Source organism: Lynx rufus, unplaced genomic scaffold (assembly GCF_022079265.1).
Source record: "Lynx rufus isolate CCGP_SWC_20201006 ecotype Redwood Valley unplaced genomic scaffold, mLynRuf1.p SCAF_11, whole genome shotgun sequence".
In the NCBI taxonomy this organism is placed as follows: Eukaryota; Metazoa; Chordata; class Mammalia; order Carnivora; family Felidae; genus Lynx; species Lynx rufus.
Genome location: NW_025814825.1, coordinates 14,780,954 through 14,801,135, shown reverse-complemented (window position 1 = coordinate 14,801,135; position 20,182 = coordinate 14,780,954). Strand labels below are relative to the sequence as shown.

The following is a 20,182-nucleotide window of genomic DNA, read 5'->3' as shown; positions in this document are numbered from 1 at the left end:
TTTAAAGATAAGTTAGCACTAGCCTGTGAAGAAAAACAGGTTTTGGAGGCAAATCTGGGATGGAATCCTGGCTTTATAACTTTGGGCATGTTATGTAACTTCTCTGAGCCTTGCTTTCTTGACGTATAACATGGATTTAATTCCTGATGGAATTGTTGTGAGGAATAAATAAAATAAACTATTTAAAACACTTAGCACACTGCTTGATAATGTTTATTAGCTTTTTTTTTAAGAATCCAAAGATACATTCTATAATGTTGCTAAGGATTCATACCCCTCAATATTGAAGAGTTGAGAGGAAATGTTTTTAGGTTAATATTCTGGAGATGCCAAACGCATCACACTTGGCAATGTTGTAATTATTTACATCTTATTTCCTTGCCTATTCTAGCCACTTATAAGGCTTGCAGTATATACAACAGTATCACACTACATTCTTTCAGTACTTAAATTTTAAAAGTAACCCTGACTGAAACAGACTTTGTAAATACCAAAATATACTTTTATTTTAAATGGACATTTGATGAGTTTTGGCACAATAATCAAGATAAAGAGCATTTTCATTACTTCCCCAAATTCCCCTATTCCCCATCCCAGTAAATCCTTAGGCAACCACTGATTCAATTTTTGTCACTACAGATTATATTTAGTTTTTCTGGAGTTTTATATTACTGGAATCATATAGTACAGACTCTTTTGTATCTGACTTCTCTCAGTATAGTGATTTTGGGATTAACCCACATTGTTGCATGCATTGGTAGTTTATTTTTATTGCTAATATTTCACTGTATGGATACACCATAATTTATGCATTTTCCTGCTGATTGACATTTGGACTGCTTTCCAGTCTTTGGCCACTACGAGTAAAGTAGCCACTTTTAAGTCTTTGTGGAGATAAATGTCTTTGTTCTATACCTTTTCTCATCCTTATAACCTATCTGTGTCTTTACATTTAACGTGGGTTTTCTACAGACAGCATATAGTTGGGTCTTGCTGTTTTGTCTAATCTGACAATCTCAGCCTTTTAATTAAAGCGTGTATATTATTCACATTTAATAAATTATAAATGTATATAAATATACTTGTGTATAAGTCTTGCTACTTACTTTATTGACCTAAACTGTTCTTTCTTCTACTTTTTCATTATTCTTGCTCTCTTTTAGATTAACTATTTTTTTTTTCAACGTTTATTTATTTTTGGGACAGAGAGAGACAGAGCATGAACGGGGGAGGGGCAGAGAGAGAGGGAGACACAGAATCGGAAACAGGCTCCAGGCTCTGAGCCATCAGCACAGAGCCTGACGCGGGGCTCGAACTCATGGACCGCGAGATCGTGACCTGGCTGAAGTCGGATGCTTAACCGACTGCGCCACCCAGTCGCCCCAGATTAACTATTTTTTTAATAAGACATCCTTTTGTAAAAAATATTTACATATATTTTTTTATTTTAAAGAGAGAAAGCACTAGCAGGGGAGAGGCACAGAGGGGGAGAGAAAGAGAGAATCCCAAGCAGGCTCCTGGCTCAGCATGGAGACAGACTCAGGGCTTGATCCTAGGATGATGGGATCATAACTTGAGCCAAAATTGAGTTGGATGCTCAATTGATAGAGCTACACAGGTGCCCCTAGATAAACTAATTTTTTAATGTTTATTTATTTTTGTGAGAGAGAGAAAGAGAGAGGGAGAGAGAGAGTGTGTGAATGGGGTAGGTGAAGGGAGAGGGGGACAGAGGATCTGAAGCAGGCTTTGTGCTGACAGCAGAGAGTCTGACACAGGGCTCAAACTCACGACCATGAGATCATGACCTGAGCCAAAGTCGGATGCTTAATCGACTGAGCCACTGAGGTGCCCTAGGTTAACTATTTTTATGATTACATTTAATCTCTACTATCGACTAACTGACTATGTCTTTTTATGTTTCTAGGGGTTTCCCTACGGTAGGTGTTGACAAACTTTTTCTGTAAAAGGCTAGATATTAAATATTTTAGATTTTATGGACCATAAAGACCTCTGTTGCAACTACAGACTGCACTGTGGGGCAGAAGCAGCCACTGGCAGTAGATAAACAAATGAGCATGGCTGTGTTCCAATAAACTTTATTTATAAAAATATGCAGTAGCCTGGATTTGGACTATTAGGCTTCCTGAATCTTGCTAATGGGTTTACAATATACATCTTTAAGGTATTACAGTTGACCTTTATGTAATACGTCACTTTAGGTATAGTGTAGAGTATCTCAAGACCAATACACTTCCACTCCCTTTGCTTTGTGCTATTGTCCTCATATATTTTATTACTACATGCTATAAACCATACATCATTTTTACTTCAACAACTAACTACATTTTAAAGAAATCTTTTTATTTTTTATGAATATAATGTATTGTCAGATTGGCTTACATATAACACCCAGTGCTCACCCCAACAAGTGCCCTCCTCAATGCCCATCACCCATTTTCCCTCTCCCCCACATGCCCATCCACCCTTAGTTTGTTCTCTGTATTTAAGAGTCTCTTGTGCTTTGCCTCCCTCCCTCTTTGTTTGTATCTATTCCCCCCCCCAAAGAAATCTTAAAATGAGGAAATACTTTTCATATTTACACTTATAGTTACCCTCTGGTGTTCCTCATTTTGTATAGATCTAAATTTCTATTTAGCATCATTTTCCTTTTGCCTGAAAAGCTTCCTTAAACATTTCTTATTGGGCAGATGTGTTGACAATATATTCTCCCAACTTTGATAAGTCTGAAAAAGCTTATTTAAAAAAATTTTTTTATAATGTAAAAGAGTACCAAAGTTTATTGGTATGATTTCAGATTCCATACAGCAATCAACCTTAGGGAGCTATCACTAGTAAAATTTTGGTTAAAATCAAAGAAAAATATCTACAATTACTTGAAAAGGTCATTACTAACTTTTCCAACTACATGTCAATAATTGATAAGGTTTTCTACACATACGTCTAACAAAATAACCTATTGAATGCAGAATCAGATACAAGAATCTACCTGACTTCTATTAAAACAAATATAAAAAAGATTTGCAAAAATAGAAAACAATCTGCCCTTCTCACTACTTTGTTTTAGAAAATACAATTATTTTTGATAAAATTGTCTTATTTATACTATGACAATTATCCACAAAAGATTTATTATTATTCTTTTTTATTTTTATTTTTTTAAAATGTACATCCAAATTAGTTAGCATATAGTGCAACAATGATTTCAGGAGTAGATTCCTTAGTGCCCCTTACCCATTTAGCCCATCCCCCCCTCCCACACCCCCTCCGGTAACTCTCTGTTTGTTCTCCATACTTATGCGTCTCTTATGTTTTGTCCCCCTCCCTGTTTTTATATTATTTTTGTTTCCCTTCCCTTATGTTCATCTGTTTTGTCTCTTAAAGTCCTCATATGAGTGAAGTCATATGATTTTTCTCTTCCTCTGACTAATTCCACTTAGCATAATACCCTCCAGTTCCATCCACATAGTTGCAAACGGCAAGATTTCATTCTTTTTGATTGCCGAGTAATACTCCATTGTGTATGTGTGTATGTGTGTGTTTGTGTGTATACACACATACACATATACACACACACACACAGAAATATATATATATATACATACAGAAGATGTGGTACACGTATGTATATGTGTATGTATATGTATATGTACATACATATACATACACATATACATACATATGTATATATACAATCTTTTTGATTGCTGAGTAATATTCCATTGTGTATGTGTGTGTATGTATGTGTGTGTATAGATATACACACATATACAGAAATATATATATATATATACACATACAGAAGATGTGGTGTGTATGTATGTATGTATATGTGTATGTATATGTATGTGTGTATATACATACATATACATACATACACATATACATACACATATACATACATACATATATACCACATCTTCTTTATCCATTCATCCATTGATGGACATTTGGGCTCTGAAAAAGTTTATTTTACCTTCATTAAAAAGAAATGTTTATTTATTTTTGAGACACAGCACAAGCAGGGAAGGGCAGAGAGAGAGAGAGAGAGAGAGAGAGAGAGAGACACAGAATCTGAAGCAGGCTCCAGGCTCTGAGCTGTCTGCACAGAGCCTGATGTGGGACTTAAACCCACAAACCATGAGAGCGTGACCTGAGCTGAAGTCGGACGCTCAACCAACTGAGCCACGCAGGCCTCCCAGCCTTCATTTTTGAAGAACACTTTGCTTTGTAAAAAACTCTAGGTAGACAGATTTCTTTTTCCTTTTAGCACTCTAAAGAACTTATGTCTTCTGCTTTGCATATACTATAAGTTAATGTATACTATTATCTTTGTTCCTCTGTACATAATATGTCTTTTGCCCAGTGGCTGCTCTTCATATTTTCTCTTTATCGTTGGTTTTCAACAGTTTGATTATAATTCTCCATTCTATGGTTTTGTAAGTATTCTGCTTGGGAGCTGCTAAATTTCTCACATCTGTGAGCTCATAGTTTTAATCAAATTTGGAAACTTTTTTGCCATTACTCAAATATTTTTTCTGGCTCTTACCCTTCTCCTTCTGGGATTCCTATAATTATACCTATATTAGACTATGCAATATAGTCTCACAGGGCACTGAGGATCCCTTCATATATTTCAGGGTTTTTTTTTTTCCTCCTTCATTTTGGATAGTTTTAACTGCTACACACTTCAGTGTCACTGATATTTTCTTCTATAATGGCTAATCTGTTAATTTCATCTATATTGCTTTGCATCTCACATTTTTTTTCATCTCTAGGAGTTACATCTGTTTACTTTTATATCTTCTATTCTTCCTCATATTATGCTTGCTTTCCTTTTCCTCCCTGAATATAATGATCACATTTATAATAACTTTTAAAATCCTTGTCTGTTAATTGCACCATCTCTGTCATTTCTAGATCTGTTTCTGTTGACGAATTTTTCTTCTGTTTTTTCCCCCTGCTTTTTCCTTACCTAGTCATTTTTGATGAGGTTAGACATTGTTGACTTTTACATTACTGAGTGCTGGATCCTGTTGTATAGTTATTTGCATATTATATTGATCTTTTCAAGTCTTTTAGAAAGGTTCTTAGGACAGACCTAGAGATTCTTTTGTTATATGGCCAATTTGGCCCTACTTGTAAGGTATGTTCTTCTGGGAGTCTACAATGAATGTTCATATATTCAATGATGTCTCTTCTCTGGCTGGAGGGAAGTCAAATGATTTCTGGCCCTGTATGAGCACTAAGAAGTAGTCATTTTACAGTTTCTGGTAATTGTTATTGGAAGTTATTCTAGCCTGCTCTTGTCATTCAGAATTTAGAAAGCCTCATGTTGTGAGCTGAGGTGATATAGGGTCAGTCCAACTTGTTTTTCTTCTCTCAGAGATCAGTCTTGTCCTTATTGTTCAATATCTAAAAACAATTATTTTACATATTTTGTCCATTGTTCTAGTTGTTGACAGCAGGCCAGCAATTCCCATAGCAGTTAATCCTTTGTGGATACATAATTTGAATTTTTACATAAAAATTTAAAAGACAGAAATCTCTACTTCTTTAATTCTTCAAAAGTGTAATCTATATTTCCTAAGGAAGAAGAGGCCAAAAATAGTAATATGAACTTAGTACATATTAAGTACTATCTCAAGTTTTTAATGTCTAAAGGTATTTGAAAATTTTCTTTCTCATTTCTAAAAGAATCCTTAGCAATCCAGTCTTTCTTTAAAGTCAGAGCCATTTACATGAGTATCTCTCTTCTTCTAGAGTCCATAAAGATGATGGCATCATAAAATTCAGTGACTAACTTGTTTACCTGTTTCCCTCCCCTCCATCATCTTTTTGCTATAGTGAAAAACTATTCAGCCACAGATTTCAAGAAGCAGACAGTTAAATTTAAATAAAAGATGTGAATCTTAAACACAAAAGCATGGAAGATTTCACTAAACGTCAGTTTCACAGGTAGGTGCTTAGGGGTTACTGTTTTAAAATAACGGAGATAAAGTCAACAGAGAAAATTAAGGTCTTTCTCAGTCACTTTAACTTTTTACACTAAAGATCATGAGGCCTTTCAAAGGAGTGAAATATGAAAGCTTTGAGAAACTGCACGAAATAGCACATTTCAGAACTGACAAACCTTCATTTTAATACTGCTTTTGAAATGTATCCCCAGGTCTTCTGCTTTCCCACACACTGGATTGTAATGTAAATGTCAGATCTCTCGGTTTGCAACCAAAGAACAATTGCCAAAGTTCCTCAAGTTTAACAATATGTAAAATAGTTGCTGGCGGTAGTAAAGTCACAATGGGTATTTACAAGCTAATGACAGTTGTCAGCTATTATTCTCTAGAGACAAATATTCTTTTTAAGTGTAAATTGCATCAGGTGGTTTGGTTGGGTTCATTTTTAATCTTTTGATTTCCATTTCAATAAGAAAAGAAATAATCTAAGTATTTCTAGCACAGTGTACTTCAAAGAAACTCAGGAATTATGGGTCGACCAATATGATTACTGAGAAACAGAACATGACAACAGATTTAGGCATAAAAACAAAAGGGCAAAGGATTTTCCAGACGAAAAAGAGAAGCGCAAGGACAACAGACATTTGGGGTTGAAGAAGGAATACATTAAAAAAAAAAAAAAGGTCTTTGGGGCATCAGGTACAGAAAACTTTGCAAAGTATAAGTGCTTGTGCTTGTTTTTTAGCCAATTGGTAAGTAGGAAAGTTAAGTTCACAGTAGGAAATTTATTTGTTGTCAAAAATAATGGGTAAAATCTCATCCATAATAGATCATCTCATGCATGAACATGAATGTATATATCTTGAGGACTTATGAAAGGGAACTGGTACAATAAAAAAACACATATAGGGTGTTTTCTGCAAAGATACTTAGAGCTGTACTTTATGTATGATAGATGATTCCAGTGGCTTATGATCTTGTCTGTTTATTTCTACCCCCTTTCTGTATTACTATGAATCAAGAATGTGAACTATAAGCACAGACTTTTAGTGTTAGAAGAGACAGAGAAATCATACAGACTAATAATGAGGGAGCATAAGACAGGCTGAGGGTGAAACAAGCTAGCATCCACCCCTGCTCCCCCACCTCCCCCCGCCCCATATGTGTGATATTCCTCAGGCACTGCCCAAGAACAAAGGAAAGGAAACTTGGTTAACTGATAGAGATCACAGTCAACAGGACATGGGTCTCCCATCAGTTTACAAATATCTTAGTAAATTACAAAAAAAAAAAAAAGGAAAAAAAATAGGCAATCTAATCAATAGCCTAATCTCCAGAAACCTGTAGACTCAGTTTCCTAGAGACCCAACATCACCCCTCCATAGTGATATGGGGAACAAAGGCAGGAAGGAAATGGTAGTAAAATTAAATTTCTTTATGACTTGCAGCCCATTGAGAAATACCTGAGGTAAATACAGAGTACAACATTTCTACAGGAACCCCACACCGTCCTAATGTTAATGCCTTACTAGAGGAAAAACACCTTTAGCTTGACAATAGCAAGGCCTCAGGTATTGTTTAGCATATCAAAGTCCCTCTGGAGGCCTCCCTTTTGACTTTACCCCCCCAACTTCATAGTATATAACTAGTTACCCATCACAACCTTAGGGCACCTCTTTCTGCACAGGGGTCCTGTCCTAGTGCTTTAATAAAATCACCTTTTTGCACTAAAAACATCCTCAAGAATTCTTTCTTGGCTGTTGGCTCCAGACCACTCCCCCCATCACCCCAAAACTTCATTACTAATGTCCTTCTTTTGCAGCTAACAATAAAGTCTGGCAAGGTTAAGTGATATTCCTAAATTGATACAGTTCAATCCAATGCTAAGTCATTTTGGATCTCATCATTCGACTAAAAAGTCATTTTCTCCCAGGTCATGTATGATATTAGGTTGCTAAATTCAGTGGGAATTTTGGCCTTTAACTTGCTTGTTTTAGCAATATCTAATGATGTGGAACAGAATAGAGAACTCAGAAATGGTCCCACAAACATATGGCCAACTAATCTTTGACAAAGCAGGAAAGAATATCCGATGGAAAAAAGACAGTCTCTTCAGCAAATGGTGTTGGGAAAACTGGAGAGTGACATGCAGCAGAATGAACCTGGAACACTTTCTTACACCAACACGAAAATAAATTCAAAATGGATGAAAGACCTAAACATAAGACAGGAAGCCATCACAATCCTAGAGGAGAAAGCAGGCAAAAACCTCTTTGATCTTGCCGGCAGCCACTTCTTACTCAACACGTCTCTGGAGGCAAGGGAAACAAAAGCAAAAATGAACTACTGGGACCTCATCAAAATAGAAAGCTTCTGCACAGAGAAGGAAACAATGAGCAAAAATAAAAGGTAACCAATGGAATGGGATAAGATATTTGCAAATGACATGTTAGATAAAGGGTTAATATCCAAAACTTATCAAACTCAACACCAAAAACCAAATAATCCAGTGAAGAAATGGGCAAAAGACTGAATAGACACTTCCAAAGAAGACATCTAGATGGCTAACAGACACAGGAAAAAATGCTCAACATCACTCATCATCAGGCAAATACAAATCAAAACCACAAGCTCACATAGGTGAGCTATCACCTCACACCTGTCAGAATGGCTAAAATTAACAACTCAGGCAACCACAGATGTTGGTGACAATGTGGAGGAAGAGGATCTTTTTTGCACGGCTGGTGGGAATACTAACTGGTACAGCAACGCTGGAAAACAGTATGGAGGGTCTCAAAAAATTAAAAATAGAACTACCCTACAACCCAGCAATTGCACTACTAGGTATTTATACAAGAGATACAGGTATGCTGTTTTGAAGGGGCACATGAACCCCAATGTTTACAAGCAGCACTATCGACAATAGCCAAAGTATGGAAAGAACCCAAATGTCCATTATCTGATGAATGGATAAAGAAGATGTGGTATATATACACAATGGAGTACTATTTGCCAATCAAAAGAATGAAATTTTGCCATTTGCAACAATGTGGATGGAATTAGAGTGCATTAAGCTAACTGAAATAAGTCAGTCAAAGAAAGACAAGTATATGATTTCACTCATATGTGGAATTTAAGATACAAAACAGATGAACATAAGGGAAGGGAAGCAAAAATAGTATTAAAACAGAGAGGGAGACAAACCATAACAGACTCTTAAATACAGAGAACAAACTGAGGGTTGCTGGAGGGGTGTTGGGTGGGGGAATGGGCTAAATGGGCAAGGGGCATTAAGCAGGACACATGTTGGCATGTAAATGGCACTTGTTATATGTAAATGATGAATCACTAAATTCTATTCCTGAAGTCATTATTACACTATATGTTAACTAACTTGGATTTAGATTGTAAAAAATTCAAAAAACAAATAAATAAAAACAAGTAAAAAGCAAAACTCCTGTCAAAAGTTTAACCAAGCAAAGAAAAATTTTCTATTTTGATAAAATCATCTTATGATAGTGACTACTTCTGTGGTGGCAGGCAAGGCTTCTTTTAGGACTCTGGGAAAAGCCTTCAATGCCAGTATGTGCAAGCGAAAAAAAAAAAAAACCAACAACACCCAGTGCATTATTACAATGGGTGGGGCTCCTTTCTTCTCTAAGGCAATATAAATATGCATGTTACTAAGCTTGGAAGATGTACCATCTGTGCAGAGAGTACCAATATCTTCCTTAGCATCAAAAAAATTTTTTTTCTGGTAGTTATTTTGGCAAAGAAATTTAACAATCTTCCAAAGAAGGTTACAGCCATTAACGTTAACAGATTTTCTAATTTCCGTAAGAGAATCACACATATTTGAGATTTTTTTTGATTGTGTCAGCATGCTTATTAACAGACAAAAAGTAGGAACTAAAGCTTTAGAGCAAATCAGTAGTTTCATCAAGTTGTATTCTGAAGGGAAATGGGATAGTTTCCAATTCATTCAAAACTTACTTCAAAGTATTGGAATAACTGACAGCAATCCTAGATTGGATGACATCATCTGAAATTTGACAAATTTGCTTCTACTCTAAGCTAAGCCAGTTCAAAACTGTCAGCACATAAAGTTTAAAGGTCTTTCCAATTTCATGTGGCAGCTTTTCTCAGCAATGTGAAAGTCAATTTTTATAGAACCTTACAAAAAAGGGTTTTGTGATAGAACAAGTGCAATCACATTTTGGTAGTTCCTAACTGAAACTTCTACTTAAACAAAAAGTCCAAACTGTAAGATATATTTTTTAAACGGAAACCTATAGTCTGTTTCAGCATTCCCAACTCCATCTTTAGGTTGGTGACAACTCTGCCATATTAAGACCCCAGAGCTTTGTGTTCTAGCATCTTTGGCGATTAAGTGGTTTCATTAGTTTCATTTCTTTTTTGTTGTCAAGTTTTTAAACAGTTGGAATGAAACACAGTGGTGGGGTAGTTTGTGCCCTCAATATGATGATGACAGTAAAGACAGAATTTCCAAATGTGTATAAAAAGTGGCCATTAGTAAGATGACTCAAACAAATCCTTTTTTTCCCCAAAACTATTTGAAAAGCAACAGGAAAAGCTCTAGAATATACAAAGAATCCTTATAAATCACGACTAAGATGGTCAACTTTTTTAAATGGACAAAAATTTGGATGCTTTACCAAAGAAAATACTTGAATGGTTAATAAGCACATTAAAAGATGCTCAACAGGGCGTCTGGGTGGCTCAGTCAGTTGAGCATCTGACTTTTGATTTCAGCTCAGGTCATGATCCCAGGGGATCACGGGACTGAGCGCGGTGCCTGCTTAAGATTCTGTCTCTCGCTCTGCCCCCTCTCATCCGCTCGCGCAAACTCTCTCTAAAATAAAAAAAAATAAATAAAAAGATGCTCAACATCATTAGTCATCAGTGAAATGCAATGAAATAATACTACATATCCACTAAAATATCTATAATCAAGAAGATTGATTCAAACAAGCGTTGGGGAGGATATGAGGAAACTGGAACACTTACATGTTGCTGGTGGGAATGCAAAGTGGTACAGCCACTTTGGAAAACAGTTTTGCAATTTCTTAAAAAGCTAAGCATATACCATATAACCCTACTTTCCACTAAGTACCCAAAGGAAACGGAAACATATGTTCACCCAGACTTACAGGCAAATGTTGATACCAGCAGTATGAACAGGCCAAAATGGAAAACAACCCAAATATCTTTCATTTGGTGAATAAACAAAATGTGATATTTCCATATACCAAAATACTTCTCAGCAATAAAAATAAAGGAAAGAGCTGCAACACCCTATACCAGGGATAAACCTCAAAAGCATTATGATAACATAAAACAAGCTACATGCAAAAGACTACATACTGTAGGAGTCCATTCATATGACATTTTTGGACAAGATTTAATTATTAGAGGCAGAAAGTGGATTAGTGATTGCATGGGGCACAAGGTGGGAGAAGGGAATGACTGCAAAACAGGAACCAGGGAACTTTTAGGGGTGAAGGAAGTAGTCTAACACTGGATTGTTATGATGCTATGAAATGAAGGTGAATTTTAGGATATGTAAAACATATCTCAATGAAGCCTAAAAAAAAAAAAAAAAGGAACAGGACAGGGGTTCCTAAGTGGCTGTCGGTTAAGCATCCGACTCTTGGTTTTGGCTCAGGTCATGATCTCATCCTTTGTGGGATTCAGCCCCGCACTGGGCTCTGCACTGACAGTGTGGAGCCTGCTTGGGATATCTTTCTTTCTTTCTTTCTCTCTCTCTCTCTCTCTCTCTCTCTCTCTCTCTCTCTCTCTCTCTCACTGTCCCTCCCCTGCTTGCTCTCTCTCTCTCAAGATAAACATTTTTTAAAAATTAAAAAAAAATTTTTTAATTTAAAAACATAACAGGACAAAAACCAAAGAAGAAAGATGGGGCAATATTTAGTTCTCCAAACCATCCACAGACCTTAGATTAAAAATTTATATGTTATCAGCGGCACCTGCGTGGCTCAGTTGGTTGAGTGTCCGACTTCGGCTCAGGCTCGTGAGTTCTCACAGCTCGTGAGTTCGAGCCCCGTGTCAGGCTCTGCTGACAGCTCAGAGCCTGGAGCCTGCTTCAGATTCTGTGTCTCCCTCTCTCTCTACCCCTCCCCTGCTCATTCTCTCTCTCTCTCTCTCTCTGTCTCTCTCAAAAATAAATAAACATTCAAAAATATTTTAAAAAAATAAAAAAATAATTTATATGTTATCTATACTTGGGTTGATTTAACAGATGGTTATTTATTATTAAGCAGGAATTTTCAATAGCCCTTTATTACAAAAATTATTTGCTCTCTATTGTATGAAAATCTTGCATCTTTTGTTAACTACAAAATAATCACAACTCTTACCACAATTCTCAAAACAGGGTTAACTGAGTAGCATCACATTCTGGATAGAGAAAGGAAGGGAGCTAGAAGGCGCTATTTTCCTTGTTCTTATGCTAGCTCACCCTTGACACTTTCCCAAAAGCTTAGGGGACAATACGTCCTGGGTTACACTATGAAAATCTGTCAGGAAAACTCTGGTTGCCCCCTTTTCATTCTCAAAAGTATCCTGGGTTGGATGACAAATTATACATTCAACCTGTCTATAGCAGAATTACTCTCATCCTTAACTTTCATTAATGTGAAGAGGAACACCCTAAAGGCTTTGGAAATCTTAAGCAGGTATAAACAAGGCTTTGGAGATCTTAAGTAGGTACAAACAATACAGTCATAAAAATTTTGTGTAGTTTTATGGTTGAGGATGGGAGCACAATGAAATTAAAATGAGAAGCCCCAAACCACGGTTCTTAGATTAGAGGTCTTTAACACTACCACAAGCACTCTTTATAGAGTAAGTCGTTCTGGTGGATAAGTACTATTTCTGCAGGGTAAGTTGTTTTTCTCTCAGAGGTGATAACTATTACTATCTCCATTTCACAGATGAGAAAAGAGGCTTTGAGAAGCTAATGCCCTTGCCTAAAGTTATAAGGTGGTTAAATAGTGAAACTGGGATGTAAGCCTAGATCTGCTTGACTCCAAAGCTTGTCTCTTACTTAATCTCTAAACATAATGCCTCTCATGAAAGGGAACATGTGCACAGATATGGGTACGTACCTGTGCACCTGTATACAATGTATCTGAGGTTGAGGGCCATGAGATGAGGAGTCCATGAGTTGGTTTGAGGGAGTCTTTATCATTAAGAAATTATGTGTAAAATTTCCTATGTGTATGTGTATGTATGTATGCATGCAGATATATAGAGAGAGCTTTCACCAGATCTTTAAAAGTATTTGTGACATAAGAAAAACTAAGAACCTTTAGATTGCTTTGGTAAGAAGGTTAAACATTTAAAATAATTTATATCTGTTATCTGAGCTATTATAGTCATAAATAGAAGATCGGTCAAACAACATAATTAACATGCAATTATTGAGAGGTAGTATATATTAGGCATATATACTAGGTATATAAACATAATGTGGTATTTTAGATTTTATACTTTTTAAAAATGATTTGATAAAGAATATGATCTGGCAGTCTCAACTAAGAGCAGTAAATGATCACAGAGACGGCTGGCTACAAGTAGCTATGTATTAAGCAGAGTTTTCTCATACACTATACAGACCTAAGGTAAAATTAGCTTAGAAGTAAAAATAAGAAAGATGTATAATTTGCGGATAGGATGGGCAATGAGTTGCATTAAACCAATTATGTGCTTCTATTTTTTGATTACTAATATGAATTGGTTTTCTTAAGAAGGACAATAGTATTGGTAGGAATTTGGGGACCCACACTTCTTTTAAAGTATGTACCCCTTCAGCTTTTGCAAAAATATTGCCTTCAACCCCTTATGCAACATACAGTCAACCTACTAGCATTTATGTCCTGGAATAATATTCATCTAGATATCCCAGTACAACTGTAGCACAGTTACATTACTGAAATACTTCCATACAGGATAATAGCAGCTGCATTAAATTTAAACGGCTTTGAGGGGGAGGGTTCTGGTAACACTCTAAATACTGATTCTGATCAATAACGGGGATCCTAGGACTCTAAAAATTCTGCTGAGATTTCGTTGCTTTAGGTGTCTTTAAGTTTGCTAGATGCTCTTTTGATGGTTGCTTTTGCCTATAAAGTTATAATGTTTATAAGGTTGAAATTAGAATTCTATCAAACTAAACTTTATACAGAGGAAATATATTAACACTCAACCCTATTAAGCAAATAATATAACCTGTGAGTGTCCAATACTGAGTGAGAGAAATGACAAGAAGAGCTGTAAACATATCCCTCCACTACTGCAATAACAGCCTCCGTCCTGTTGTCAGTTTGCAGCATTATGGACTTTTACAAAGGACTGCATGTGGTCTCCAAGCATCGGTTCATTCTTCCCCACATCAAAGAAGGATAGTACCATCAGGGAAGAAAAAAACAATCAGGCAGGAGGTTGCAGATTTTGAATTGCTTCTTTCTAGGCCCTGATGACGTGAAGGGGCTGGAGAGTTTGATCACGATACATAGAATAAAGACCCAGTGGTTAGGAAATACCAAAGATAGTGCTTCTGTGATCTTCACATTACCTTTGTCCCCAATTTTAAAACATAAATGAAGAGATGAGATAATAACATTCCTTGATCTATGAAAACTGGATGGGCCTATTAGCTTTTCTTTCTGATTTCTCCTCTAAATTCACTATATCTTCATTCAAATTTTATTTCTCTTTAGCATTGCCTCCCCCTGCTTGTCTCTCTGACTCCAAGTGCATCTGAAGTGAAAGAGTAGGATATGTAAATTTGTATGTTAGTTAGAGAATGAGAAACACTGAGTTAAGAAAAAGAAAATAGACATAAAAAATGGATTTGCCAAAACTCACCATCAGAGGGCACAACAGTACTGCAATAAACAACTCCCAAATTCTGCCAGGAAGAGAGCCTCTGGTGCACCTAGAAAACACAAAAAGACACATCCACTGTCAGGACACAGTAACAAATGTGAAATTATGTGCATACAGAAATAACTTCCTGGTTATTTAAGCAATGCGTATTCTTTGTAGAAAAGTTTAAAAATATACTTTAAAGAAGTCTCTCAAACTCATACCATCCTAAGACAACAGTGATGAACATTGTGGCTTGTTTTGAAGATTTTATACAAACATATTTACATACACACACATCACACAAACTGTTTTTTCATCCGCTTTTTAAACACTTAATATTTGCTTAAGGGCTATCCAGTCAAAAGTGAAGCTTTTGTGCTTCCTTTTCTTGCTAGCGTTTACACATGCATTGCCTTCATAACCAGGTGTAAGCCAGTTATTTAAGTAGCTGTATCATGAATTTGCTGTTATTGGGTAGAAATCTCATCTTTCTGTTCACTTTCCTTTTTTTTTCTTTCATTTTTAATTTGGTCAGGGAGCCTCACTCCTTGAGTCCCTAATAATTTCCTTTTTTTAATTTAAGAAGGAAATCACTCATAATCTTACTACCTTCTCAAAGAGTAGTGTCATTTAAGATTTAGATCTGGAATTTAGTTTCACGCAATTAAACTAAGTTTCAAAAAGAATACTAAATATGTTTCTGACTTGTCAAATGATTATATTTATCCCTTTGTATACTTTCCCATTCACAGAAAGTATTTAAAATTTTTTTTCATGCTTATTTATTTATTTTCAGAGAGGTGGAGTGTGAGTGCACATGCCGTGCAAGTGGGGGAGGGGCAGAGAGAGAGAGAGAGAGAGAGAGAGAGAGTCCTAAGCAAGCTCCACCCTGTCAGCACAGAGCCCCATGTGGGGCTCCATCTCACGAACTAAACCGTGAGATCATGACCTGAGCCAAAATCAAGAGTTGAATGCTTACCCAACTGAGCTACCCAGGTGCCCCTCCCAGCCACAGAAAGTATTAAAGGAAGGCATTAAGTGACTAAAACACAATATCTGCCTCTGAGCCAGATAACATATTCCATTCCATGAGCCCTAAAAGAAAAATCATTTAGGACTCTATGACAAGACATACCTTAACACAACCATGATGCGTAACAGACTTTATATCCTTCATGTGAACTTCAGTTCCCACCTCCTTCCCACTTAGGAAAACATGCAGAAATGTGAGACTGACATTTACTAAAAATGTAAATACAGTAGTCTCCTCTTATTCACAGGGGCTATGTCTTAATTTTATAGATCAATGGATTCTATGCTCACTACCAATACTTTATAGTTTCCCCTTTCATGTCTTGGTTGGCTGAATTTCATCCTGTAGAAGTAGGGTTCATGAGAATAAAGTTCTCTGAAACTTGGCATGTTAAAAAATGTCTTTGCCTTCATATTAAAGAATTATTTGGATTGGCATACAATCCCTAAATAAATGTTTCTTTGAGTAAAGTATTAGTTAAAGGGTTAGTGTTGAACCCCGCTTTGGAAAAAACTGAGGCCAACCACTTCTCTGGGAGAGCTGAGCTCTCTTGGCTTTGTTGGGGATCTGGAACCATAGATCTCATCTCTCAGGGTCTTCTCACATACTCATTTTATCTTCATTAGGTCTGGTAAACCTTTTTTCATATATTGTGCTTTAGGATTGCAGAGATCTCTCTGGGTGCAAAGATGGAGCTTGCTTTCTTATTCACTTTCTTATTTTAAGGTTATTTCAAGAGAAGGGAAAAACTGCTGCCTTTACCAGGCTATTATTTACTTAAATAGCAACTTTCTAACATGGGCATTTCAGAACATACAAAGAAGTAAAGAGCACAGTGTGATGAATTTCTTCCATGTATCATCACCCACTTCTATATTTACCAACATTTTGTCAAATTTGGTTCATCTATATCCATCTAGTTTTTCCCCCAGAGTATCTTAAAGGAAATTCCAACTGGCATATTGCATTACCTGAAAATATTTATGTATAATCTGACGGGCCATTTTAAAACGGGAAGTCCTCTGTTCCTCTATGATTTTGCAAGTTCTCCTCAACAATAAAAAAATGTTTTTGTGGGGCAAAGAACTGCATAAACACATGGTTGCTTATGAATATTATTTGTAGGCTGCTAAAAAATATAGGTTGGCAGGCCAACCACCTGTTTTTGTAAATAAAGTTGTATTGGAACAAAACCAAGCCCATTTATTTACTTCCAGTCTATAGCTCAGTCATCTACTCTCACACTGCAGTGGCAGAATTGAGGAGTTGTAGCAGAGTTAAGTAGTTGGAACAGAGACTTTATGGCCCAGAAAGTCTAAAATATTTATCATGTGGCCCTTCAAGAAAATGTTTGCTGACTCTTGCTGTAGAACCCTGCCTCTGTAGTTCTGAGATAAATCACTTTCCCAAAGTCCTTCCCAGTCACTTCTATAATGATATTGGTAATTATGAAATATTACTTATGGAGTGTTCACAAACACACATATAGGTCCTTTCCTTTCTTAAACCTTCTAATACCTTATAGTCTAATAAGGCCAATAGAAACAAAAATGGTTTTGCTCTTGCCCTTTCTCTTTCTAATGTGTCAACCATAACAACATTCCAACCAAACCAAAGCAAAGACAAAAACCAAGGAGAGGAATGTAAGTGCTAGAGACCAAAGAGGTATTGCTATTCTAAACTGTATTCCATGACTCCCCTAGACTGAATATATTTTGCTGTTTTAATTGCATATTCTTAATAAATCACAAGAAGATAGAAAGCTTTTAATAAATTCTTGACTGATGCTTAAAGTTAAAAAAAAAACCCTCAAGAAGTTTAAAAAAGAAACACATTCAGGCAAGTGGTATGTATTTATTCATGCATTTAAATTTCAAAGGCAGAGACGGAGATTAAGGTTAAGAAAGCAAATACCCAGGGGCGCCTGGGTGGCGCAGTCGGTTAAGCGTCCGACTTCAGCCAGGTCACGATCTCACGGTCCGTGAGTTCGAGCCCCGCGTCAGGCTCTGGGCTGATGGCTCGGAGCCTGGAGCCTGTTTCCGATTCTGTGTCTCCCTCTCTCTCTGCCCCTCCCCCGTTCATGCTCTGTCTCTCTCTGTCCCAAAAATAGATAAACGTTGAAAAAAAAAAAAAAAAATTAAAAAAAAAAAAATAAAAAAAAAAAGAAAGCAAATACCCAAATGTGCAGAAATCATGAGAGAAAGAGTAAATCTCTAGGCAATATCAATGCCAAGGGAACAAAGTGATTTGGTGTCAATACAGCTCCTTGAAAAGAAAAGACAGATTTATACTTTTGGTGCAAAACAGTCCACATCTTTTTTTCTTTTTTTTTCGAGTAATCTCTACACCCAAAGTGGGGCTCAAACTCACAACCCTGAAATCAAGAGTTGCATGTTCTACTGACTCAGCCACGCGCGTCCTAATATTCCACATCTTTGATGAGTAATTTGAGAACTTCTAGGAAAAACAGGGGCTTGTAGTTAAAGTACAACATCTGCTCTGGTAATACAACCACTTCTTAAATCTTAACCCTTAGAAAAGAAAAATGCTAGCATTATCAAGTTAGAGTCAGACTACAAAACACCGTAACTTAATTTTCCCAAGTCATAAGATTCAAGCTAATAAAATATCAAACTTTAGTATTCTAAAAAGACATCTCATGACTTCAGAGCAAACTATTAAATTCAAGTCAAAACTTAAAGTTTTTTACTACTATCATAAATTATGCAACTTCCCCTACACTCACTTTTCATTGTTCAGAAGAGCAAACTCAGCAACACATTTCTGTCAGCAACTTGGGAAGAATGTCAAGTCTAAATAGCCTGTCAATATCCCCAAAATATTCATAGCCAGTTAGACACTAGACCATAAGGGGAAAAAAAAACAGAAGAAAGGGGGAAAAAAAGAAAAAGAAAGAAAGAAAAGAAAGGAAAATAAGAAAGAGAAAGGTAGTTCCTTTATTTAAGTGAAGGCAATCCCCTTTATATAAAAAATCAGAGACAAACACTGTAAAATTATTTCAGTTGGTCTAAAGCCAAGGTCTAAATCTGGGTCTTTTCTTAAAAAGAAAACCAGAGGCCCTGAATGGTGTCACTTAGGCCAACTCCCCAAACCAGAGCTTTATGTGTAGTCTAACTGCAGTTTCAACCTCCCCCAGAAATGTAGTCTTAACTGGTCATGAGGAATTTTCTAATGGGTGCCACTGAGTCTGCCACCACCAGAACCCTCTCCATTCCCCAAAGGAAGAAGAGATAATCTGTTATGATAAAACGCTCTACTCTTCCCTCTAGGGAACAATCCTTTCCTTTTGCTAATTAACTTTCTTGCCGCCCCACCAGCCTCCTACCTATACACCTACCTTCTATTTGGTACAACTCCTCAGGGCTCCCCTGTACTTGCTAGATGGGATGCTGCCCAATTCATGAATTGTTTAATAAAGCCAATTAGATCTTCAAATCTACTCAGTTGAATTTTGTTTTTTAACACACAAAAAAACCTATAATAGCTTCTACAATTTGGCATCAGTTTTTTTTCCAAGTCCTTGATATAATATAATTGCTGAAGCATCACATCTGTGATAATTTTTCACTACTTCGACTCTAACCATTCACTGAAATAAGCACTGCGACTCCAAATCCGCGAGATCTAATGTATGGGAAAACACCAAAAACCCTGGGCCCAGTTCCAACTTACTATCCTGAGTTTCCACCCCTAAGTCTCAGTATCCTCATTTGTTGAATGAACAACAGCAATGACAACACACTTGACTACTTCACAAGGCTGATTTCATTTATGGGTAATGACAATATAAATGTGATAACATTTGAATGACTGATGTTCTACCAAAATGTAAGATATTCAGAAACTCAATCTTCAATTTTACTCTTACTGAAGACTTACTCTTACTGAAAAGCATTTAATAAGTATAATGTATTTTGAAAGCCACAACTACCTCTAAACAAAGAGATATTATATAATATAAACACTTTATGATATTTAAAGTAGAAATCTGAAGTTTTAAAAAGAGAATCTCTTTAGGTAGTACCATAAAAAATTTTAAAAGGTTATACTAAATATAAGGCATATTTTATTCTTCTTTCAATAACTCACCAAGGAAGCAAAGATTCCGATGCAGTTTAAATGAAGGTGGTATTAATGTTTTGTGAGTTAAATTATATTACAGTTGAATATTAGAAAATTATTTTCTCTTTGAAAACATTATTAAACAGTGACTACATTTTATTATAATATAGGCAACATTTCC

General features: G+C 36.2%; 1 protein-coding gene across 5 annotated transcripts in view; it reads right to left on the bottom strand.

The window, feature by feature from the left end:
• The window catches only part of MCU (mitochondrial calcium uniporter), a 194,398-nt gene that overhangs the window by 24,658 nt on the left and 149,558 nt on the right, over positions 1-20,182 (bottom strand). For all 5 annotated transcript variants that reach the window (XM_047072934.1, XM_047072931.1, XM_047072935.1 and 2 more), the window contains one exon: positions 14,883-14,952. In XM_047072934.1, the coding sequence (XP_046928890.1) occupies positions 14,883-14,952 (70 nt within the window). The remainder of the gene's footprint in view (positions 1-14,882; positions 14,953-20,182) is intronic.